Genomic DNA, 25,249 nt, shown 5'->3' with positions numbered 1-25,249 from the left:
CGTCCAGCGTGTTGGAGCGCCAAAGGAGCTGAGCAGGAGGACGCGCGATAGCCGGAGGTTTCCCTGCAGCGTCGTGTCACAGCAGCAGATTAGAGTCAGAGGCTGCAGCTCAGCTTTGATGTCCTTCCACAGCGGAACGGCTTAACGCCGGCAGAAAAGTGCCAGAGAGTAAATGAAGGCTCTTTCTGCCAACAGACGGATCCGCCCTCCTTCCCATCGCTCCAAAGCTCATCCGCTCCAGTTTGGATGAAGTTCCACCAGCTGCTGGGCCCACTTGCTGGTTCTGAGGGCTCCTCCTCCTGTCATCCTGAAACTGTTTTTTGTCCAATGCTTTTCCGGGTTTACGCTGTTTTCTTCCTCCGTTCATCATCTAAGCCCAAATCTGCTCTCCACTCATTTGACTTTTAGAAAGACAAGTTCAAGGAATGAGGTGTTTCTTTTAGCTGGATCTGAAGTGCTTTTGAGCAGGAAAGCACAGAATTATTTAATAAAGTGAGGCACAGAAAGCAGGAGCTTCTTCTAACCGGAAGGAGGCAGAACCCGAACCCGGGTGGCAGATGTAGAGCAGCAGAGACGACCAGGAACTGCAGGGAAACTTTCATTTAACTCACTCTGCCTCACAGGGCCGTTCATAAAGGGCCGTTCTTTGAATGACTGCATCGCTTCGGCCGTTTGTGGAATGTCATCCCATAGAGAAGCGGCTTTGGGCCGATGACACAACGTAACGGGTCACACATCAGCGCACAGCTGCTGTTGTGGGCTTCAGAGTTCACTGGAACTACGTTGAAGGCGTAAACGGTCAGAGTTACAGTAGTTCTGTCCATCCTAAAGGCTTAAATCTTTGTTTATTAGCTCAGTTTGTCTTGGATTGTGCTGTAACCTCTCCACCCTCCTCAGAGCTTTACATCCTGTTCATCATTAAAACCTTTAAATCCCAGTTTGTCTAAAAGAGCAGTTTGTTTCTGCTCTTTGATGGCACCGAAGACTCTTGGTTCTGTCAAATATTGGACTAAAACTCAGTGGCGCCTCCAGAAATTTTTCATGGGGGTGGCCGGTAGGGGGCCACATTAAATCTTGGGGTGGCACACAAAAACCATGAGCTAAATTTTTTAAATTCATTAAACGTAGTAAAACAACCTTTAGAAAACCAACAGAAAGTTAAATGCCTACTGATTTTTTTCTAGAACATTAACTTATAGTAGATACTACTATGAATTCTAGTAGATATCATTAGACCAGTGTTTTTCAACCATTTTTGAGACACGGCACACTTTAACCTTGACAAAAATCCCGCGGCAAACCAGCAAAAAGAAAATGTAAAAAAATGTTTAGAAAAAAAGGAGAAACTCATAGTCTGTATTGATCTACAGTCCCTCTGCAATCTCACATGCATTTTTGTGATAATTGTGGCAGAAAAAGCTGATGTCATAAAGTTAAGTGAAAAAATTCAAAAACTGTTTGATGTGTGTTCGTTGTTGTTGCAAGACGTTAAGAGGATAGACTCATTGTGCACTGAGACGCTGTCACTTTAACCCAATGCATCATGGGAGATGTAAACAGCCGCCAAACGCAAAAAGACTAGCGTCTCTGAGCTCCATTGTTTTGTTCACTTGTTTCACGGTCTGATGCCGGATTCTGTGGAAAGCTACACCGCTAAAGACGAGGTTTATCTGGTACTTTTGTTGGAACTGAGTGACTTTATGAGCAGAATCAGAACAAGGAAGTGAAGACTTCTGATTGGTCAGACTGATGACATGTGATTAAGTCTCCTAGAATGATTGGTGGAGACAGTAAAAGGGGCGGGACCTTTCAGAAAACAGTTAAAACTGCAGCTAAATCGGGGTACCGCCATTCTTATCAAAATGTTTTTAATAGAATACAATAAACACAAAGAAAAAAGTATTTACGATCTTTCATATTCCTAATTTCAAAGTGTTTTATCAGGGCCTGTTTGGATGAACACAGAGCTGATATCCTGGAGATGGAAAATGTTTTAGATCAGTTAATGACGGTAATTTCCCACGGCACACTGGTGCGCTGCGGCACACTGGTTGAAAAACACTGCATTAATTCTAACTTCACCAGTTGGTCCAGGAACAGGTGGAGGACTTTTTGCTGAGTTCTGCCTTGTTTCTCTGGGCAATGATGCTGACTGACCCTCATCAGATGCTGTCTCATCTTTGTCTTCCTCATTCTCTTCTGTCATTCATGCTGCTCTCTCATCTTCCTCCTCCTCACTACTCTTCTGTTGCTCCCCTACCATCTCTTTTGCTCTTTCTGCTGTACTTTTCATCTTAAAATAAGAATATATGTTGAATTTCTCTTCATTCTCTGAAAATTGACTTAAACAAGCATCAACTATGACTATAGGTAACTATATGTGGCAACAGGACAAAAACCCATCAAAATGTTGTGGTAACACAACAACCAGTGCTTAAATAGTGCCATAAAAATGAGAGGCGCGTGTGACAGGGACATTCTTTTTTACATATCAATAAAAAGTAATGGCACATCCACCACCACTGATGATGTGGCGTATTTGCACCAAGTATTTGCGCACAATACAGATCAGGTGACCTAAAGTACAGTAAAGAGATTGTTAAAAGACACCACTGAAAATATTTAACAGGCATGAAAAGAAATGTAGTGTTTTGGGATGTGTGATTGTGTGCGCGTGTGAGTGCGTGCGCGCGCACATGTGTGTGTGCGTGCGTGCATAAACTGGTGCTCGCGCGATGCAGGAAGAGAGGGGGAGAGCGCGTGTGAGTGTGTGGAGCGCATACACACGCGGTCAGTCGCCGTTTTGGACTTAAGGAAACAGTAACAAAGAAAGTTCACCTTTAGTAACTGAGACTGGTTCTTTTGTCTAACCGGCCCGGAGGCTCTGGGGGTTCGAACGCGGAAGTGAACCCCACGTCTTATACATATTCTGTGTCCAGCGGCTCGTCTTTAGATGTCTGCGCACTCAAAGGCAGCAGGGAGGGGAGGGGGTGAGGGCCGGTTTAGGTGATCAGAGCGACTTGCCCGCTTGCTGGCTGTGCATTTGGGATGAAATGCACAACTGATGCTGCCACAGCTTATAGTGGCTACTGGGGTGGCCAGGTGTCGGAGAGGGGTGGCCGTGGCAGACCCTCATTTTGAGGGTCTGAACAGAACTCTGATGATTCCGGGAAGAACCGGGAGGAAGGCGGACAAAGGTCTTCCTCTCTGCTGGGAGAGTCCATCAGGTTTGTTCAACCACTGAAACCAAACGATGCTAAGCTGACACTAAACGACTAAACGTGTGACCCCCCCTCCACACACACAAAATCCCTATTTGAAGGAGACCCCCGTCACCTCTAGTGTAATGACCTCAGCCCGCCTCAGCTCCTGTAAACACTGAGGATCGTTTTAGAGCTGAATATTATTAGTTCACTAGAAAACCAACAAATAAAGTCACTATTAAACAAATGGGGGGTGTCTGGGGGGTGGGCGGGGGTGTCCGGAGCTGAACTGAAGTCTGTCTGTTTTCTCTAAAGCAGATCTGCATGACTGACAGCTGAAATGATCTGTTATTATGTCAGACTGAGACGTTCTTCAGTCCAGAAAAATTGCCTCCTGTTTAAAGTTGAAGAGCCGCCGTCTAACCGGCCCTGATTGGCCAGTTTCTGGACACTCCTTCCCAGCTCTCAATGATTATTTTCTCTTCTAGTATATTTCCACACAGTCCATGTCGGGGACACTTGTCAATTCTGCCTTCTTCATTTCTTTTATGTCTTTTTTTTTTTTTTTTACGAAACCTTTTTTTTAAGAGAGATTTGCACAAAACAAAGATTTTCTTTTCATTTCCTGGCATTTCATCCTCATCCACGCATAATTCAGCCCTGACTGCTTCCCTAAAGCAGCTATGAGGTCAGCTACCTCCTCCACCTGTAACAACATCCCTCTGCACGCCATTACACAGTGAAACTGAAGAACACGTCAACAACACGCCCATGCGTGATTCTAGCTAGAACATTATTACAGGTATATACGAGTTAACATGCTAATGCTAGCATGCTGTATCAACCAACATTAACTGATATCATAGTAAAAACACTCTGAAACAGAAAGTACAGGCTGTGTTGAGCGTTCCTCAACAGCTTCACAGACTAAAGCAGAAACAAAGTAAGTACTTCTGGTTCACAGAATCAGATTTCTGCTCTGCTGTGTTTGGAAGTTTTACCAAATAAAATCAACCAAAAATTGCCCATCAATAAGCCTGCTAAATAAATTGCATATGTAAGGGTTAATGGCCGACGAAGTATGCATTATCACTTTTTAACGCACGCCGTGGTTGCTTCCACAAAGTGCATTAAAAAGTGATAATGCATACTTCCTTGGCCATTAAGCCGCTTATACCATGATCACTTACAAAAGGTTTTAGTCCTTAATTCTTGTTTTTTCCCAATTTTGATCACTTTTCTCACAAAAACTGAACTATTTGTTACGTGGTGCGGCGCCGCTCAGTTTAAAACAGTTAAAGATTTAAAAAAAAAAACATTTAATTTTCAGTATAGTTGGTGGGATTTTCTGACCCGTTTTATTGAATTCTTATCTTTTTATGTATTTTTTTGCTTTTTGTAACTTTTATGCTGTTTTTGTGTTTTTCTTCTTAATCTGCCATTTTTTATGTTCTGTCTATTTCTCTTTTCATTGTTTGGCAGCATTATGGGGTTGTAAATTTGTAAATGAAGTTTAATTTATTCATTTCCTTCCTAAAAACCGGAGTAAGGTAGTTTGCCATCTCTCGGTGGGTGGAGTGTCCCTGCCCCAGGTGGAGGAGTTTAAATACTTTGGGGTCTTGTTCACGAGTGAGGGAAGATCGGAGCGTGAGATTGACAGGCGGATCGGAGCGGCGTCCGTAGTTATGCGGTCGCTCTATCGGTCCGTCGTGGTGAAGAGAGAGCTGAGCCGAAAAGCAAAGCTCTCAATTTACCGGTCGATCTACGTTCCAGTACTCACCTATGGTCATGAGCTATGGGTCATGACCGAAAGAACGAGGTCCCGAATACAAGCAGCTGAAATGAGCTTCCTCCGTAGGGTGGCTGGACGCTCCCTTAGAGATAGGGTGAGAAGCTCGGTCACCCGCGGGGAGCTCGGAGTAGAACCGCTTCTCCTCCACATCGAAAGGAGCCAGCTGAGGTGGCTCGGGCATCTAGTTCGGATGCCCCCTGGACGCCTCCCTGGAGAGGTGTTCCGGGCATGTCCCACTGGGCGGAGGCCCCGGGGAAGACCCAGGACACGCTGGAGAGACTACGTCTCTCGGCTGGCCTGGGAACGTCTCGGGGTCCCCCCAGAGGAGCTGGAGGAAGTGGCTGGGGTGAGGGAAGTCTGGGCATCTCTGCTCAGTCTGCTGCCCCCGCAACCCGGTCCCGGATAAGCGGAGGAAGATGGATGGATGGATGGATGGATGGACATTTCATTCCTAAAAACCCTTGTGAAAGTAAAAATGTAAAGCTCTGAGGCCCTGGAGGAGACATGAACTGGGATGGACATGGAGGAGAGCATCTCTGTGCCTTAGCTGAATCTCCAGCAGGTCAATGAGTCCCACAAAACAGAGAAAGACAACATGAATGTCCAGAGGTGTCCGTCTGAGTCCTGATCTGCTGGACATGAGCAGGAAGACGGTGTCTGCATCAGCAATAATCTGACTGTATTTATGCTGTTTGCTCCTCAGTCGGTGTGAGGTTTACTCCTTCAGAATTCCTCCAACATCCTTTTTGAGTCCATAAAAGCTTTTCCCTTCTTTCCATTGCCTCCTTTTTTCATTGCTGCAGTATTGTGGGGGGGTCTCAGAGATATTTTGGAGCGCCGTTTGTTGTGGTCAGTTCCGGAGGCTGAGGGCGCTCTGGAGGCAAATAAATCACAGTGACGCCTGTAATTGGGTCGGCCATTATCCTAATGACCATCATGGGGGTCGGTGCAGCTTCCCCTGAGGTGGAGAGGAGATGAATGGAGTGTTGTGATCGCAGCTCATCGCTGTTTATTCAAAGGTAAAAATGTTCAGACGAGTCTTTGCTGAGTCTCTGCACATCCTGTTTCTGTCTGGAAATGCTACGCTGAATAAAAGGAGGATTTATCTGCTGGCTTTCTCTTCAGGTTTGAGGCTCCTAACACCAAAAACCCTGAAGGTTAGATGGACAGAAACTGTGGTTGTCCATAAGTGAACGACCCTGGGAGCATTTCTGGCAGGCATCTCAGCAGTGCGTTTAGCTGGTTACTCCCCCCTGGGCGGTTCAGTCTAATCAACTCACCTGTTCAGCGTCCTACTCAAGTTCCAGGTAAGCGGTCCAATCCTCTTCTTCTCTGTGTTCGTCACCCCACCCTCCTCCCCTCCTTCCACCTGTGAACTCCGTGCTTTAATACCCAAAGTTTTCTATGGAGATGTTTGTTTTATGGATCTGAATGGAGCCTTATGCCAAACTAAAACAAATATGGAGTAAACCTTCTTTACTGCATGAGTTGTCTGACTGAAATAAATGTGAAGCCGTTTTCCTGCTTTTAGACATTGATCTCCTCAGCTGGCAGTGCTGCAGGGAAAGAATGGAGACGATGACTGCAGAGATGGACTTTGGCTTTGAAACAAATGCCATGTCTTTGCTCTTCGGTTCCTTGTTTCATTCTTCATTGATGTCTTGACCAACATCCTTTTTGTTGATTTTAAAGGCAGCTTCACCTGCTGAATGCTGATGTAGTGAAGGTGGGATACCTGTTGCCATGGCAATCAAGTCTATAGCTCCATGGAGTGAGTCAGAGCTGACAAATCAAATGGGAAAATTTCCTTAGTTTTACAAGTTCCAAAATATAATTATGCACAATTCAAACCTGCGCAGGCGTCATGGGTTGCTGGAGCCTATCCCAGCTACTGTTTGGTGAAGGCGGGGTTAACCCTCAACAGTTCTCTAGTTCATCGCAGGGCCGCGCCGAGACAAAGAACCTCACACATGAACAGAGGGAGGAAGCTGAGGAAAATCCACACTTGAACCGGAGAACATCCAAAGTCCACACAGAAAGAACCCAGCTGGGATTTGAACCAGAACCTTCTCACAGTGTTGACCACTACACCACCATACAGCCCTAATGATGCTAATGCTACAGCTAGAACCTTTGTCCTTCTGAGTCTCTACATGTGTGAGTCAAAGTCTGCGTTCCAGAGGCTGCAGGGACGGTTTTAAAAGTTTCAGTTTCCTGAGTGAAGACCAGAATCTGAAAAACCTCTCAGTCTTCACTCGGAACCGAAGTCCTTTAGAGACCCACTCCAATAAAAATGCTGTTTTTGGTGTTTTCAACATGTATCCAGGGCATTTTTCCCATTTAGGGGGAGAATTAGGCTCCAAATTACATTCCTGAGTGTTTCTTTATTTAAGTTGCTGTGAATCAGGTGAAAAAAGTGGTTTGAAAAAGATTTGTGACGTAGAAAATATGCCGGGCGGGCTTCTCCAAGCTCTCAGCAACGGAGAAGGGGGCGGGGTCTCTTGACAGATGTGCCAATCTGAGTTGATTGAACTCCTGCAGAAACTATGTCCTAGAAAACAACACAGGTTTCCTCATTTTGGCTAAAACTGCATTGTTGTGATGAAAAGACCTCTGAGAACGATTTGACCATCAATCCTAAGACGATCGGACTTTAGAAGCTAAAATCTCTGCTTCAGAACATCAGCCACAGATCTCAGTCCGTGGTGTTTCTTAGTTTTATATAAACCTGTTTTTGTATTTCTCTGTATTTTTTTTTGGGGGGGGGGTCCTTCAGGGCCGGTTTGAAGTGAGCTGAAGGTTCATGTCTGAGGTTCCTGAGCAGCACTCATGCAAGCCCCCCCCCATACTCAGTCAGCTTTTGGTTCCTTCAAGCAGCCCTGATGGTGGAGGAGGAAGCCCCTGCAGGATGCTGTGTTGCAGTGCTGCCACCTGCTGGTCGGTGCTCTCCATCACAGCCTCCTCACTCCGTTTCCTCTGGAGCTGAAGACTTTTCATGTTTTTTTCCTAGAAACTCCGGAACAGAAGAGAGACACTTTCACGCTCCACCACTAGAGCGGCGCTGTGGTTGAGTACCCCCCCCCCCCCCCCCGCTCATTTCTGAGGCTTGGCCCCCCCACCGCTGACAGATAAATGTGGCAGAGGTTTTTTGGAAAAACCTTTCTGTTCTGAGCCGATAAAACACTTCTGCAGTTCTGGTTCAGATCAACAGAAACGCTGCATTGAATCCAAACGGACCTGAAAACAGAGAAATGCTGCGACATTCAGCCTTTTGTTGCAGCCTCACCATTTAAATAAAGGTTTGCAGGCTTCCTGCTTCTGCTGTGTTTGTGTCCCAAACTAACGCAGAAGCACCGGAACATGTGTCAGGAGGCAAAACGAACACCAAAACGTCTGCGTTCAGAGACCAGGTGCCTGGTCAACCAACTCTGAGGTTAAACCTGAACTCTGAGTTGGTCAAACGAGAGATTAACAACTCTGAGTTTTCTGTTTCAGAGAAGCTGATCGGAGTTAGATCAATCAACTCTGAGTGGACTAATTCAGAGTTAAGCGTGCGCACCGCGACTATAAGAAGCCATTATCAATGGAGCGCAGATATTACGAGTCACCATTACGAGTTACAGTGAATATGAGCACATATTCCAGAAGAAAAGCAACACGGCTGCATCTGCAAAACAGAGACAGTTAGCGTGGGAAAACATAGCTGCTCAAGTTAATGCCTAAGTTTGCATTTAAATCATTGTTATAAAATATTGGCTGTAATAATTTTTTAAATAGCGTACGGTGTGAAATAAAAAATGGCGATATTTAGGTTTACTTTTGAAGTGTTATTCCTGGTGTAATTGCATGAAATGCTGCATAGTATACAGAACCAATCTGGGGGAAAAATGCATTTAACGTCGGTAATGTTTAGAGGACTTTTTTGTTAACCTTCCCCTCTTGCAAACGTTGGTCAGTTTAATATTAATACATGCAATTGTGTTTTTCAAAGTGAACTTTTGTCTACTGTTGAACCTTTCGCTGCGCGAAGACTTCTCCTTTCTTTTCTCTCGTCTTTCCGACCAACCGTGGTCAGAAGCGCAGGGGAGATTTCCTTCAGGGCCGAAGGGAATTCTCCTTCGGGGTTCACTTCCCGTTGGAAACCCTCAACCTCCAGAGCAGATTAAGAATGACTCCAAAACAGTTATTCTGGGAATGACACCTTCTCTTTATTGAACTAAGTGCTCCGTCCTCCAAACACACAATATATTCCCCGCACACACCTCTGCTCCGTACTCACCCCCCCCCCCCCATCTGCACCTGCACTCGCCCCGCCCCTCCCCTTGTCTCTCGTGGATAGCACCCCGCTCAGCACACACACACTGCAACACTACCCTTGTATTGATCAAGTGGTATAGGTTTATACGGGATTAAGAAAGTAAGCAGTGCTAGCAAATTGTGTTTCCATAAAATAATTGTTACATTAATCTAATTCAATGTCCCTGATTTCATTTTCATGTAGATTCAATCCTGCAGGAATTAAAAGAACATGGCAGCAGCTAAAAATGAAGTATAAAAACATAATTCAATCAGGTCAAATGTGAGCATGTCATGGATGTAGGCTTTGTTGACAATATTTGACATATGAAACATCTACATAGCAATATCTAATGTTGTTTTCATTGTATATGTAATTGACTGCAACGAAAAACGGTAACGCTCAAACAAAAACGTATGGGGAAATGACAAAAAATCGAGTCTTCTCAAAATCCTCGCATGACGTTAATGTAATTCTCTAGGAATTAATGCAGCCTCCTCGTCTATTGGGTCCTCCAGAAAAGGACAAGCCATTCTTGTCACTTGTCTCTGTGTGACGGAAATGTGGGCAATGAAGGTTAAAGTGAAAAATACCGCTTCGTCTTTAAAAAGGGGAGGGGACCGGCAGAAACCTTGAGTTTAGAGAATAAAACCTGCTCCCGACCAGGTTAGGTTCACAGCATAAGTAACCATGGACACTGACTACGAGTAAAAGTTACCTCTCTTTCAGAAACGGGTTTGACTTACTCTGCTTTCTCTGGTTTAACAAACCTCCCATTCTGAAACAGAAAACCCAGGGTTTCCCTGATTTCAGGGTTAACGCACTCAGAGTTTACACTTAACCTCCTTTCTGAAACAGGCCCCAGACTGTCTGAGTGTGAGAAGCTAACGGAAAAACACTTAAGGAAATTATTTCAATAAAACAAACCCGGAGGAAGAAAAGGGAAAAAAAACGTGCAAAACAAACAAGTCTTTAAAATTATTACTAATTTAATCCTGACTGTAGGACAAAACAGTGAATGCAACACAAAGACAAGATAAAAGGCTTTCTTCAGGCCAGTAAGGGTAAACAAGACGAGGACCCCCCCCCAAAGGCTGCAGAGGGCAAACAAGACGAGGAGCCCCCCCCCCCACAAGCTGCAGATCTCTACCAAAAAAAAGGCATTTGAGAAAATTGTTAAAGATGTTTTAGATCTGTGTGTTATTAGACACAGAAAGTAAATAAAGGTTTTAAGTCAAAACAAAAACTGATCATCAGCAAAAAGAGAAATATGTAAAGAAAGAACAGAAAAGTTCAAATGAACGGTGACTGTTTATGTAAATGAGGCAAAAAGTGTCTGAACTCAAGTAGAAGACGTGAGGGTTCTCCTGTGATGTTGGCTCAAACACGAGTGGAGCCAGCATCCTCTGCAGAACGGAGAAATGTTTTATGCATTAATAGGTCCCAATTTTTTTGAAGTACCAAACCCTTTCAGCTTCTCAGAGGAACCAGCACTCAGAAAGCTGTTGTCCTTCCTGACATCTACTGTAACCACAGAGTCAAACGCTGCTCTGCTCCAAGTCACACTGATGTCTGGATGCTGTTCTGCTGAAACTCCCTCTTTGTGCAGCTTTCACTGTTTCATTCCTGGATTTAGGCCAAAAGATAAAACCTTCTTCTCTGAAATTTCCCCCACAGAGTCGATGGCAGCTTTGCATATAAATGTGTTCGGAATAAATCCTTTCCTCCAGGATTTCCTTCTAAAGCTCAACACTTCAGCAGCAGCAGCCAGTGCTGGGAGGAAGCAGCTTGGAAAGAGGGTTTTCAACAAAAAGAAGCAAGGAACGTTAAATATAATATATCTAAAAAGCCTCTTGATCCATAAACATTATCGTTACTCACAGAAAATTGCTTCTTTTTTCATTAGATTGAAAGTAAATGATGTCATAACATTCATCTACAGCTCTTTTATTTTTTACATTCATCTGCAGCTCTGTTATTATGTTAATTTGATAGATTTGTAATTAAATATCTCTGCAGCTTTTTGGTTATACTTTGAGTTCTCATTTTGGTCCTGGTAAAGACAAACATGCTTAACCCTGTTAGGTCAAAAGAGCCTTTAGGTGTTTGTTTTTCTTGACTGGGGTCAAATGAAAGGTTCCCACCAGGCACCTCTGTTGCATATCTACATCATGGCTACTTCAATGTCTACAGCTATAGATCTGCATCATGCATCGGATAGACATCAATTCATATATGGCACATTGCCGTTTAGATCTCTAGCAAATGGCTTTCTCACAGCTATTGTAGTAGGTTTAGGGGATGTCATCTGGACTTGGTTTTAAAGTTAGAAGACGTTTCGCCTCTTATCCAAGAGGCTTTGTCAATTCTGAATTAGCTGGTCTAAGAGCTGGTATATATGCACTCATGGGGGAGGAGTCAGACCGGAAACTGGATGGTATTGTCAACTTAGCCTACATGGTTTAAGGTCGTTTAGAGTCCTTTGTCCTCAGCTGGGGGTTGGGGAGCCAGTGACTCCCTCCCCAGACTGGTCATCTCTTTCAGCTATTAACGACTCAGGTGGAACTGGTTTGGTTTGTTTGGGTTTCAGAACACTGCTGTAGATGGATAGAAGAATAAACCTGAGACCACCATTCTTATTAAGAGAAGGTTTATCCTTCTTGACAAAGATGGCTTCTTTCACTCCTCGCTCAAACCATCCTTTCTCTCTGGCTAGAATTCGGACTTCACTGTCCTCGAAAGAGTGGTTTGTGGCCTTCAGGTGGAGATGCACTGCAGACTCAGGTCCACTTGGGTTGGCTCTGCCATGTTGTTCAAGCCGCTTGTGTAGAGGTTGTTCTGTTTCTCCTTTATACATTGCAGTTCTCTTTGCAGTGGATAGAGAACACAACATTACTCTGTTTGTAGCTGGGAGTTTTGTCCTTTGGATGAACCAGTTTTTGTCTGAGAGTATTAACTGGTTTGAGATGAACTGGAATGGACTCTTAGGACTTTATATGCAAAGGACTCTTAACGACCCGAAACCATGGAGGCTAAGTTGACAATACCATCCAGTTTCCGGTCTGACTCCTCCCCCATGCATATGTACCAGCTCTTCGACCAGCTAATTCAGAATTGACAAAACCTCTTGGATAAGAGGTGAAACGTCTTCTAAATTTAAAACCAAGTCCAGATGAGAGCCCCTAAACCTACTACTGTGATGGAACCAACCTGGATGAATGAGAGTCTTCATAGACATTTCTCACAGCTACATGTGTAGGGGACCTCTATATACAGAAATCTTTCAGAATACAATTGGTAGATCTCTCAGAGGTTCAGGAATCTGAGATGACCAGTAGATTTCTTTTAGTTATCTAATAGACATCTTTATCTTTTCTTTCTGCCGCAGTTTAGCTGCAGTACCACCTTTTGCCCAGCAGGCGGCAGCGCCTCACAACATTTCCACACAGATTGCAGATGATAAAACACAAATTAGTTCAGAAAAATATTGTTTTGGTTGCTGAAACTGCAGAACCTTTAAAGTATTAAAAGTTTTTCTAATGACCAAACATAAAAATGCAATACATGTTTCTATTTCTGCTTAAAAGAGCACAAACTAAAATAGATAAAACTGAACATTGCTTTATAGGATTTTTAAAAGAAAAATATGAATTAAATGAAATAAATGAATAACATTTGTCTACAAGGAACACAGTTTTTATGTGTATCAATTTTTTAAGCTGGATGACTTCATTTTTCTTGTAAACATGTTCAACGGGAGCTCAAAAATCTGCAACAGGTTTACCTTTGAAATAAACCCAAAGAGTAAATATTGTTTGTGTTGATAAAATGTCTGAAATGGTCACAATGACAGCAGGTTCTTTTTTATCTTCCATCACATCCAACTGAAAGTTTGGCAGGTCAGTAAAGTTATTCAGATTTTTTTTAAATAACATAAGATTTCATTTTTGAGGAAAATTCTTATTTTTGCGCCCTGGCAGTCAGAAAGTTTAAATGATTTATCAATCAATCAATCAAATCTTTATTTATATAGCACTTTCACATCTTCCAGACATTTAGAAAGCTTTTATAAATAAATGACAGACAACTAAACACATTTCCGCTGTTATGCACAGAAACAGCCTTGCTGCTAAGCTAACAACGTGAACGGCTAACCCGGAATCTTTCTGAAATAAACCGTTAGCGTGACAAACGCAGACGTGCACATCGTTAAAAAACAAGACATTTGAAAAACATCATGTTTAAATTCTTTTTGACTTACAACACCCACACATAAATCATGAGCTCATTCCAGCTTCCTGTAGACCGTGGCCCCGCCTCCTTCGTCCAATAGGATCCTTGAGTTTTTTGTAGTTTTGGTAGCTTTGTAATGCTGTCCCATGAAGGAACAAAAAAGTGTGTACCAGCTTTATATTTTATCTACCTGCGGCCTGACTCCGCCCCCTTTTGAGCTGGAAACTCTGGATAGCTGGTGCCCTGTGGCAGGGGGGGGGGGGGGGGGTGAGTGGGCATGTTTGAATAAGTTCTGTGGCATGTTTATGGAGGAGAGAAAAATAGAACAGCAACGTGGTGCAGGAAGGCTGCACGCAGAAGCAAAACTACAGGACGGCTTTCAGGAAAGAACGGAGGGTCTGGAACGAAATCTGAGGAACTTTGTTAACGTTCCAAAGGCAGAAGAGCGGATGGAACTGAGAAGGCCTTTGGTGAAGACAGTAGTGCACCTGATGGACTTTCTGATGGGAGGAGGAATCAATGTGGTACCGCCTCCTCATTGAAGAGGAGAACCAGGGAAAAACGTCGGGACTCCTCTAGAATCAAGAAAGAGGACATATTGTCTTAGTGCCTGTAGGACACGTGTAGGACTCCAGCAGAGGTGTTCACTAGACCTGACACCTGGAAGGACATGTCCAGACCAAAGCAGCATTCCCGCCTTGGACCTCTGATTGACAGAAGCAGCAGTCATTTCCGTCCACACAGACAGTTTGACAGCATTTCTGGTTGCCAGGTTTCCTCTGGATGGACCGACTGGTAATGCTGTCAAACTATAAAGTCTCTGACCTTTGGACACATTTACACCAAAGCACCTTCAAATGGACATCCAGGGTTCGCCTCCCAGAGCAGCAGAGGACTGACCGTTTCAAGAGAAGCATCACAGCTCAGTGATGTAGAAAAGAACAGGAGAGCTCACATATGTGAGCAAAACTAACACAATTCTGCTTCTCTAAACATCTGCTGAGTGTTGAGTTTTGGATGCTGAGCTCTGAGACTCGTCTCCTAAAACCAGGAAACTGAGGTAAATGTGAGAGTTCCTGCAGTCAGAGCGAACTGCAGACACCATGCAAACAGCAGCGCCTCTGCGCTCCTGCAGAAGCATCTGCAGCAGACTGAGTCACAGCGAAACCTGCTCCCACTCACACAACAACACACATCAACCATACAACCGGGGTGGGGGTGGGGCTGGGGGGGTCATGTGGAAATAATGCTCGAGCTGAAGCACGAAGCCTGAACAGAAACGCGTGTCTCACTTCTAACTGAGCATCAAGCCCTCCAACACTTTTACCCATGACACGCAAAAATGAAAAAGTGACCTCTTCACTGCACTTTCCTCAGTTTAAGACCAATTATTATGGGATGGCCAAAACTGGTAAAGGTTTTCCTGCCTTTTCACTCTAAGAATGGAGTAAAATGTCTTTACTTTCTGTTGGACAGGACACTGTAGGAACAGCCTCAGAGTCCTGTAGAACCTCAGCTTGCTCATGCAAGCTCAGATTTTTTGCAATCACATTGTTGTTTCTGAAAGTCTTCTGCATAATCTGGACTTTATTCTGCTGTTTTCTAGCTTTTGGCTGTCAAAAAATAGACGAGGCTCAAGGTTTAAGCCCTGTGGAACTCCAGAAACCTGACTTTAATCCTATGTTGCAAAAAATCTAAAAGTAAATTTGGTTTCGCTTTATCCACCTGCAATCTAGACCGCATCTTAGCGATCTGAAGTGGTTTTGATTCCCTTGTTAGACCGCACAGGCTCTTAGCTCCGCCCCACACTGCTTTGGGGAAACACAGCTCAGGTTCTTAGAAGCTGCATTTCACATACAAACACCCAACAGCATTGGGGTAGGGGCAGCTCTTACTGTAAAAGACAGCTAGTCGTTTACCAGAAGGGACGTCACAGGAAGTGATGTCACAGCTGGGTCGGGGGCTCAGTTCGGCTGCAGCGGTGACAATCTTCTGAAGATCTATCAGATGAAAGATAACTCTAATCTTCAGTGAGGCCTTAGAAAAGATCCATTTTTGACAGAGACAGAAGCTCCGTCGGCCTCAAAGTCTTCTGAAGACGCTGAACAGAAGATCTGCCTCCTTAGACCCAATACTATACAGAAAATTAGAAAAGAAATCATATTTCTATGGAAATTTTGACTTCAAAGAAAACATGAATGTGCACACATCAGCCTGAAACCCAGAAGGTCATCCTGTTCTCCTCTGCTGAAGTCAGTTATGGTTTGGACACTGTATTATTATGGGATGTTCCCATCAAAGTGATCAGGCCCTAAATGAACACAACGGGCGACCGGATCAACCCCACTGACAGGTGAGTAACGTCTGTTCCATCAATCAGGGGGAAATCCTGCATCCTGACATTTACATGGATCAGGTCTCGGTGTCCCACAGCAGTCACACCTCCCACAGACAAACAGCATTCTCCTGTGGGGGGGGGGGGGGGGGGGGGGGGCAGCTTCCCCCCTGCAACAAGGACACCACAGTGTGAGGGTTTCAACAATAAACCAGCTGTTCTCTCTTCAACAAGTGGGTCAGAAAGACCCATAACAGTCTCTGTGTTCTTACTCTAAAACTGCAGATCTGTCTACGATAACAAACCAATGAGCAGAATTCATCCATGTTACAGAAAAATGTGTCTATAATAATCCTGCTTATCCGGGACCCGCGTATGAAACAACTAAAGTGAGAAACATTTCAGGTGACGTCCTCTAGAAGCTCATCCAGAGAATGCCAAGAGTAATCAAAGCAAAAGGTGGCTACTATGAAAAACCTACAATATGACAGATTCTCAGTTGTTTCACACTTTTTTGTTATGTATATAATTCCACTTGTGTCAATTCATAGTTTTGATGCCTTCAGTGTGAATCTTCATAAATCTGAATTTTCATAGTCATGAAACTAAAGAAAACTCTTTGAATGAGAAGGTGTGTCCAAACTTTTCCTCTGCACTGTAGAAACCCGAGTCCAGACACTTATGACACAACATGTGTTGCAACATACTAGAATTTATGTTGCAACACACCAAGAAAAACATTTTCTCAGGTCCATCTAGGTAGAACCGGGTTTGAGCCCTTTTGCCTTCAGAACCTTTGGCCTTAATCCTTGTTATAGAATCAACAAGGTTCTGGAAACATTCCTCAGACTCTGGTCCACGTTGACATGACAGCATCAGTTGCTGCAGATTTGTCTGCTGAACATCCATGATGCTGGTCTCCCGTTCCACCACATCCCAAAGGTTCTCTATTGGGTTCTGGTGACTGTGGAGGCCGTTTGAGTCCAGAGAACTCGATCTCATGTTCTAGAAACCAGTCTGAGATGATTCCAGCTTGATGACATGGATCCTCATCCTGCTGGAAGTAGCATCAGAAGATGGTCCACTGTGGTCATGAAGGGATGGACATGGTCAGCAGCAATACTCAGGTAGTCTGTGATGTTGGAACCATGCTCAACTGGTACTAAGGGGTCCAAAGTGTGCCAAGGAAATATCCCCCACACCATGACACCACCACCACCAGCCTGAACCGTTGATACAAGGCAGGATGGATCCATGCTTTCATGTTGTTGATGTTAAATTCTGACCCTACCATCTGAATGTGGCAGCAGAAACTGAGACTCATCAGACCAGACAAGGTTTTTCCATCTCTATGGTCCAGTGTTGGTGAGAAGGAAGGTGAGCTATTCAGGCATTGGTTCAAAGTAAAGGCCTAGTTGCTGATGGTAGAGGGACATGACTCAGCACTACTGCAGTGGAAGTAGATCTTTCTTGTTGAAAATGTGCCAAAGCTTCACCATAAAGTCTGTGCGCTCCACAAAAAAGCATTCCTCGAGTCACTGACAAGAATCAAAGCTCTCTCTCTGATATTTTATTGGAAATGAATGCGGGTCATTTTGACCCACCAGTGAAAATCTTCTTTCTCTTTCGGCTTTTCCCATCAGGGGTCGCCACAGCGAATCATCCTTTTCCACCTCACTCTATCATGAACATCTTCTACCCTAACGTTAGCCAACTTCATGTCCTCTGTTAAGACATCCATATATCTCCTCTTTGGCCGTCCTCTTGCCCTCCTGCCAGGCAGCTCCATCTCCAACATCCTTCTACCAATATATCCACTATCCCTCCTCTGAACATGTCCAAACCATCTCAGTCTGGCTTCTCTGACTTTGTCGCTAACACAGGCAACGTGAGCCGTCCCTCTGATGTACTCGTTCCTTATCCTGTCTAACCTGGTCACTCCTAAGGAGAACCTCAACATCTTCATCTCTGCTACCTCCATCTCAGCCTCTTGTCTCTGTCTCACTGCTACCGTCTCTAACCCATAGAGCAGAGCTGGTCTCACCACTGTCTTGTACACCTTTCCTTTGAGTCTTGCTGGCACTCTTCTGTCACACAACACTCCTGACACTTTCCTCCACCCGCTCCAACCTGCCTGCACTCGCCTCTTCACCTCTTTTCCACACTCCCCATCACACTGAACTGTTGACCCCAAGTACTTAAACTCCTGCACCTTCTTCACCTCAGTCCCCTGTAACCTAACGCTTCTACCTTGATCCCTCTCGTTCAGACACATGTATTCTGTCTTACTACGACTGACCTTCATACCTCTTCTTTCCAGAGCAAACCTCCACCTCTCTAGCTGTTCCTCCACCTGCTCTCTACTCTCACTGCAAATTACAATGTCATCCGCAAACATCATTGTCCAGGGAGATTCCTGTCTTACCTCGTCTGTCAGCCTGTCCATCAGCATAGCAAACAAAAAAGGACTCAAAGCTGATCCTTGGTGTAGTCCCACCTCCACCTTGAACTCCTCTGTCTGACCTACAGCACATCTCACCACCGTCATACTTCTCTCATACATGTCCTGAACTACTCTGACATACTTTTCTGCCACTCCAGACGACCTCATACAGTACCACAGCTCCTCCCTCGGCACCCTGTCATACGCCTTCTCTAAATCTACGAACACACAATGCAGCTCCTTCTGACCATCTCTGTACTTTTCCATCAACATTCTCAAAGCAAAAATGGCATCAGTGGTGCTCTTACGGGGCATGAAACCATACTGCTGCTCACAAATCTCCACCTTCTTCCTAAGCCTGGCTTCCACTACTCTTTCCCACAGCTTCATTGTGTGGTTCATCAACTTTATTCCTCTATAGTTGCTGCAGTTCTGCATGTCACCCTTGTTCTTAAAGATCGGAACCAGAACGCTTCTCCTCCATTCCTCAGGCATCTTCTCACTCTCTAAAATCCTATTGAACAACCTTGTTAGAAATTCCACTGCTGTCTCTCCTAGGCACTTCCATACCTCCACAGGTACGTCATCAGGACCAACGGCCTTTCCGCTCTTCATCCTTTTCAGAGCCTTCCTAACCTCATCCTTTCCAATCTCTGCTACTTCCTGCTCCACAACAACCACATCTTCCTCCCTTCTTTCCCTGTCATTTTCCTCGTTCATCAGCTCCTCAAAATACTCCTTCCATCTTTTCTGTACACTCTCCTGGGTTGTTAGCACCTTTCCATCTCTGTCCTTAATCACCCTTATCTGTTGCACGTCCTTCCCATCTCTGTCTCTCTGTCTGGCTAGCCTGTACAAGTCCTTCTCTCCTTCCTTTGTGTCTAACCTGTCATAAAGCTCATCGTAAGCTTTCTGTTTGGCCTTTGCCACCTCTCTCTTCACTCTACGCTGCGCTTCCTTGTACTCCTGTCTACCTTCCTCAGTCCTTTCTACATCCCACTTCCTTTTAGCCAACCTCTTCCACCCACCAGTGAAAATATGGGTTGAAAAACAAATTTGTTAACTAATAAAGGAAATTGAATCACGGCCAGAGAAATGTTTGGTCAAAAACCTGTTCAGTGTTATGAAAGCAACATTACTGGGTCATTTTTGACCCATCCATGCTGCAGAAGCTGCTCCCCCTGCAGGCAGCAGCATGTAACTGCAGACTTTCATCTCCTAAGATCCTCATTATTTTGGTTCAACATCTCACTCCTCATGTTTGAAGTCTGAATGTTTGTTTCTACAGTTTCTGCAGCATCAAAAGCAGAAACTTCTGATTTAACGGAAACTGAAACGTGACAGAAGATAAGAAATCTGATCCGCAGCAACGGAAACCGCAGAAAAGAACTCAGACGGGGAGGTTGACCAAAGGTGGAGGTGAGATAAACTCACTTTAAAGCTGTCTGTTTTCCAATAGCGCCTCCCACCCCCCACCCCCATTCCTATGGCTTCACCAGAGCATCAGAGTAGGGGTCTATATTCACAGAATATTATGGGGTAGATTCATAGCTATATTCACAGTAACACATTCTTCAGAGCCTCCATCACAGATTCATTCACCTGATGGGTTTTCATGCTGAGCCTGTTGCAGACTCCCAGCCTATGTGAACGTTTAAACCAGATCAAACAGACTATCTGGTTCCCCACATCAGCACAACGTTAGAAGATGCTAGAGAGGTGGTCTGCAGCTGTGCTACGAGGATCCCAAAGAGCTCAGACAGCAGCACATTTACACTCAAAACCACTCCCTGTTTAATAGGTTATAATCTGAGACTGTCCTGTCATGCTCTGGTGAAACGTCCCGGTTAAGGTGGCAGTGGTTCAGGTGGTGGATCAAAGGGTCGGTGGTTCGATCCCCGCTCCTTCAGTCGACTGTCGCTGTGTCCTTGGGCTAAACACTTCACCCTCCCCACCCTCCCTGTGAATGTCCCAGTGATGGTCAGCCACGCCCCTGTCCGTCTGCCCCAGGGCAGCTGTGGTACATAGTTACCACCACCAAGTATGAATGAATGATGGACACACTGGAAGAACTTTGAGCGTCTGGAAAAGCCGATGAATCCATTAATATTATTGTTATTAACCCCGCCTTCACTCAACAGAAGCGGGGTCGGCTCCAGCGACCCCCGCGACTCCAAACAGGAAAAGGATGACTAATGTGAAACTACCGTAATCACTCATCAGCAGCAGCAGCGGCGGCGGCAGCAGCGGCGGCGGTGGCAGCGGCGGTGGCAGCGGCGGTGGCAGCGGCGGCGGCGGTGGCAGCCGCCCTGGACTGAAGGACATCCCAGCAGAATAAACCATGAAAAAAGATTGAGGCCAAAATCTCTTATGGGGTTAAAAAAATTAAAATCCACTAAGAAACCAAAACAAGCATCAGGAACAACCAAAGGAAGCTTTAAAATGATTATGGGATGGCCACAGGAACTACCGCTTTGGTGGCCATTTTGTGGCAAACTGTAAAAGATATTTACATAATTTCACACAACCAGCTTCAGTCTACGACCACAACCGAAATGTTGTTGACCTTTGACCCCCAGAAGAGGCTGCCATCTTAAACTTTGTAGAAAAATCCCGTCTAGTACCTTCTACAAATTTAGACCAGAGATTTCAGTCCATCACCTCCTGACTTTTGTCATGAAGCTACTCAGGAAAATCTGTTGGCTTGAAAGTTTGTAGTTTTTCAGCGGCGTCAGCGTGGCGAGCTCTCAAAAGTCAGGTTCCCCTGTTTCTCACACATCAGGAAGATTTGATGCATGAACGTTTGGCTCAAGCTGAACGAAACGACACGACGTGTGATATGAACATATTAGGAATGTGGGCGTGGCTGGCACAAACCTCCAAGGAAATCCAAAGGTTCACTTCATTCTTCTAAAAGTTGGAACGACCTGTTTGTCGTCCCCATGGAGCTATGGAGAGCTCAGCCAGCGATGTTGGGTACATGGGGGGGCGCCGCGTGCGGGGCGGCTAAAACCATGCAACGCCGTTCGCAGCTTTTATTGAGGTCGTGATTCCTGAAAGGAAAGATCCTTCACAATTCTCTCGTGTTGCAAAACTGCCAGAAAACACCAAACTGCCCGTCAGTTAGTTTATTCAGTAAGTGCCAATCAATAAATACACAATAAATATTCAACAATGATTCATCCATAAATAACCTTAAATAATCAATAAATTAAGAAAGCACAGAAATTCAGTGAAAACTCAGATTTGTGCAGCAATGATGGTCCAGCGAAGTACTTCAGTGGGCAGAAAGTACCTTTAAGTACTACTGAAGTACTGTAAACATGTGATTTCTGAGGATCAACAGAAGCAGAAAATCAGTGGATCTTTCTGCGGTAGAGTTGATCCATCAGTGACCTCCTGATCAAACATATTGATGACTTGATCAAAATGAGCTCTGACAGGAAACATTTATACCACTTCGCTACATTTGAATTCAAAACGACAGCTGCTGTTAGGCACCGCCCACTTCTTCACTTTTGTCCAATCAGAGCGTAAACACAGCAGGAATTCACATTTTCAAACAGAAAAACTCTGTCATTAAACATTTCTTAAATAAACTCGTAGAAAAATAATCAAGTATATCCAGACTCTTCTGATTTAGTAAATCCACTTCAAGTAATAACGACAAACTTAGGATAAAAGGCTGAAAAACGTTGGCTTCGACTGACGCCCTCATGTGAGCGAGTTCCCGCCGTCTCCAGAAGCTCTCAAGCTGTTTGTCTGACCGCTGCCATGGCAACCGTCAGCGGCAGCGCTCGCTCCGATGTCAGCCTCTTTCCCGTTTCAGGCCTTCAGGCGCATCCTGTTCCTCGCCTGACGCCGCCGCCGCCTCCTCATCGTGTTATCGGCCAGCGAGCTCGCCTTTTCAAAAAGCTGCGGCAGTTCCCATAATGCTTTGCTCTGGACCGTCCGGTTGTCCATCTGCAAGAGAAACGTCACGTTTGTTACCATCTCTCACACCGCAGCAAAGCAGCCGCATGGGTTACTGATGAGCCGGGGGGGTCTGATGTTTGCGACCTGACCTTTGACCCTTGGCTTCACTTTGACCCATCAGAACCCTTCCAGCTGCTCTGCAGATGTTTCAGAACATGACTTGGAGAAGGTTCCTGGATTGGACGGTAGACCTGATGGAGGACCTCCAGGTCAGTCCAATCCCAGCCCTTATGGGGGGTCTGCTGCTGAGTCTCATCAGACTGACCATGGACCCCCCCATGAGCCCACCTAACCTCCCAGCATCTGCTGAGGCTCTGCAAACATGTCACGGGTTTGAACTGAGTCCTCATCTCCACACCTGGATCTTCTTCAGGTTCTGCAGGCGGTGCAGGAGCTTCTCCTGCTCCTGGTAGCGATGCGTCTTCAGAAACTGGATCTTCTCCAGGATGTACATCAGCTTTGAGCGGACGTCCGCTTTGACCGGGGCGGCGTCGTCATTTGATGTGCCGGGGGATGCGGGTTTGTCCTGGTTGGAGCCCAGCGGCGGACTGGCGGTGGGCAGCTGCTTCAGCATGTGTCCGATCAGGTCTTCATAGGTCTCCAAAACGCCGTGCATGAAGATCATCTTCATCTGGAAGGAAGACACCAAACGTGAGGCTCCTCTGGGGACCGTTTCACTTTTTAAAAAAACATGTCAGCGTTTTGGATGAACGTGGATCCTTCAACAGTCTTTGGACTCCTCTGACGCTTCAACTCTTAACTCTGTCGACGTGAATCCACTGATTCTGTCACGGCTCTTTATGAATGACAGGATCAGCTGATCCACGCTGATGGCGTGAGGATATTTGTTGTTATTTTACAATCATGTGTGTTTTCAGAGTTGGAAAATCATTTTTCCCATCATTCCAACACCACATGAATGCAGCATTTCTCTAAGTTTGCATTTTTTTCATGTCGGACATAGACCTGTTGATGCAATTGGCAATAAAATGAGAACAAAAGCCATAAAAACTCTAAAACGTTCTGTTTTAAGATATATATCAGTTTTCAATCGGAATGAAAGCATGTGTTCATCCAGATTCTGTGTTCTTGTTTTTCTCTTGTGATGAGGATCACCAAAACAAACCACGCCTCTGGTTCGGCTCTTGAGACCGGTTTTAACCCTTTGTTGCCCAACAGTCAAGAGGTTTGCCCCCCCCTGGGTTAAACAGATGCTTCCTTCAGTGGAAAAAGTCTGCAGCTTCTTTTCCAGGATCTTAACTCAGAACAGTGAGGCCTTGAAGGGAAACCCAGTCACATACTCTGTTTGACAATCGTTATGTCTATTGGATCTATTGTGTCAAATGCTATGATTAGGAGAAATGTCTCTGTCTTCTAATCAATTCATGAATTACCTGAAATAACTTTGATACGTCTGTATTTTCTTTTCGTTCTCATCTTTTTCCTTTGTTTTAGTTGCTAAAAACTGAAGCAAACGCATCGTTGCAAACAGAATGATTCATTGTTCCCTTAAACAGCCTTTTTTTTCAGACGAGTCGCCTGAAGTGTCTGGAAAATATTAACAAGTGTGATTCTGTGGTAGAAAAACGGCTGAAGAGCCTGTAAGCCCCCCCAAAGGAAACCACTTTCAGACCGAAAACGTCTTCAGGTTTGAGCCAAAAACAGGTTTGTTAGAGACTGACAGCTAATGAGTAGAACAAAGGTGAAAACAGGAATGTCTGCTGTCATGCTGCTCTAACCCTAACCCTGATCCCTCTCATCATGACGACAAACTGGGACTTTCACAGACTGACTGGCTTCCATCTGTCAGCATCTAAGACCTGCACTGAGATAAGGAAGTTGGTAAAAAGTGAAAAGTTCATGCGGGGCTGAAACTAAAATGCACAAAGGATTGCAAAGCGCCGCGCCGGCAGGAAAAAACCCACAAAAACCTCAAGTTCAACTCCAGACGGAAAGAAGTGAAACCGAAGCGAGTTTTTGAGAAAGACACCAGAGGAGAACCCCGTTCAGATGACGACTGAGGGGGGGTTACACACTGACTCCACGGGAGTCAATCAGAACCCATTTAACGAAGGTGACCATCAGGAAAATGCTCACTCAGCTCATCTGGAAGCTTCTAGCTTTTCCTGATGAAACAGAAAACCTGCAGTAAACCTCTGAGGACAGAAACCCCACCAACACAGATCAGTTTGAGATGATCGCCAGAATAAAAGACTCGGATCCTCAGGGTGACCTTCAGCACAACTACGGCCAACATGCCCACCAATGTGTGACAGAAACAACAAATGTAGCAGCAAAAATGGCTGTGTGATGCAGCAAAAAGATGATGTTGGGATGTTTACCTCAACGTTTCCATCCATGCTGTCCTTTGGAAAGACGGGATTTCCATTGAACCTTTCAACAAGTGGAATTTTCTGCAAAACAGACAGAAACCAGGCAGTTTGTTTAATGGTGATGAAAAGTTCATCTCTGAATCTGAGAAATGACAGACAAGATTAAAAAAAACACAGCAAATAAGAAGACTTTTGTCTACAGTTTAGTTTAGTTGGTGGTGCATTCAGGGACACGCTGAAGTGTGGGAGTCCCTGCATGGAAAAGCAGCTTTGGTTCCATGTGGGAAACATCCAGGTTCACGAACATGAAGAGCGACGGCCCTCCAACCACGCAGCTCAAAGATGAGAGCGTGCATGTGAGAGCGTGCATGTGTGTGACTCGCACATGCACGCTGAAGAACAGTCGGGCCATACTCACATAGTGCTGCAGGAGGTTCTGGATGGTCTTGTTCATCTCCTGAGGAACATAAGAGGCGCTGACCCCGGTCACAGTCAGCCACAGACACAGTATGACCTTCATCAAAGCCATCATCATCATCCTCTGCTTGTCCTGCTGTGGGCTTTAGTCCAGCCTGGTATCAGTCCTTCTGTGGCGTTCTGGTGGTAGACGGGCCGGGCTCAGAGCGTCTCGGCCTGCA

General features: G+C 45.0%; 1 protein-coding gene across 1 annotated transcript; it reads right to left on the bottom strand.

The window, feature by feature from the left end:
• Positions 1-21,910: 21,910 nt before the first annotated feature.
• On the bottom strand, positions 21,911-25,249 carry LOC101168445 (interferon gamma 1). Its single transcript, XM_004086979.5, has 4 exons — positions 25,030-25,249; positions 24,621-24,692; positions 22,637-22,909; positions 21,911-22,266 (listed from the first exon to the last, which is right to left on the bottom strand). The coding sequence occupies exons 1-4, from the start codon at positions 25,147-25,149 to the stop codon at positions 22,129-22,131; spliced, it is 603 nt and encodes a 200-aa protein (XP_004087027.2). The 5' UTR covers positions 25,150-25,249; the 3' UTR covers positions 21,911-22,128.

This window comes from Oryzias latipes, chromosome 23 (genome assembly GCF_053564925.1).
Source record: "Oryzias latipes strain Hd-rR chromosome 23, Olatipes_Hd-rR_3.1".
Taxonomy (NCBI): domain Eukaryota; kingdom Metazoa; phylum Chordata; class Actinopteri; order Beloniformes; family Adrianichthyidae; genus Oryzias; species Oryzias latipes.
This window is presented reverse-complemented; position numbering and strand designations above follow the sequence as displayed.

Bases quoted from the DNA above. Each gene is read 5' to 3' on its own strand.
- LOC101168445 (XM_004086979.5), bottom strand. From the start codon at position 25,149: ATGATGATGATGGCTTTGATGAAGGTCATACTGTGTCTGTGGCTGACT. The intron at 24,693-25,029 runs GTGAGTATGGCC...TCTGTTTTGCAG, and splicing joins AGAACCTCCTGCAGCACTAT to AAAATTCCACTTGTTGAAAG. The intron at 22,910-24,620 runs GTAAACATCCCA...TCTTCCTTCCAG, and splicing joins GCATGGATGGAAACGTTGAG to ATGAAGATGATCTTCATGCA.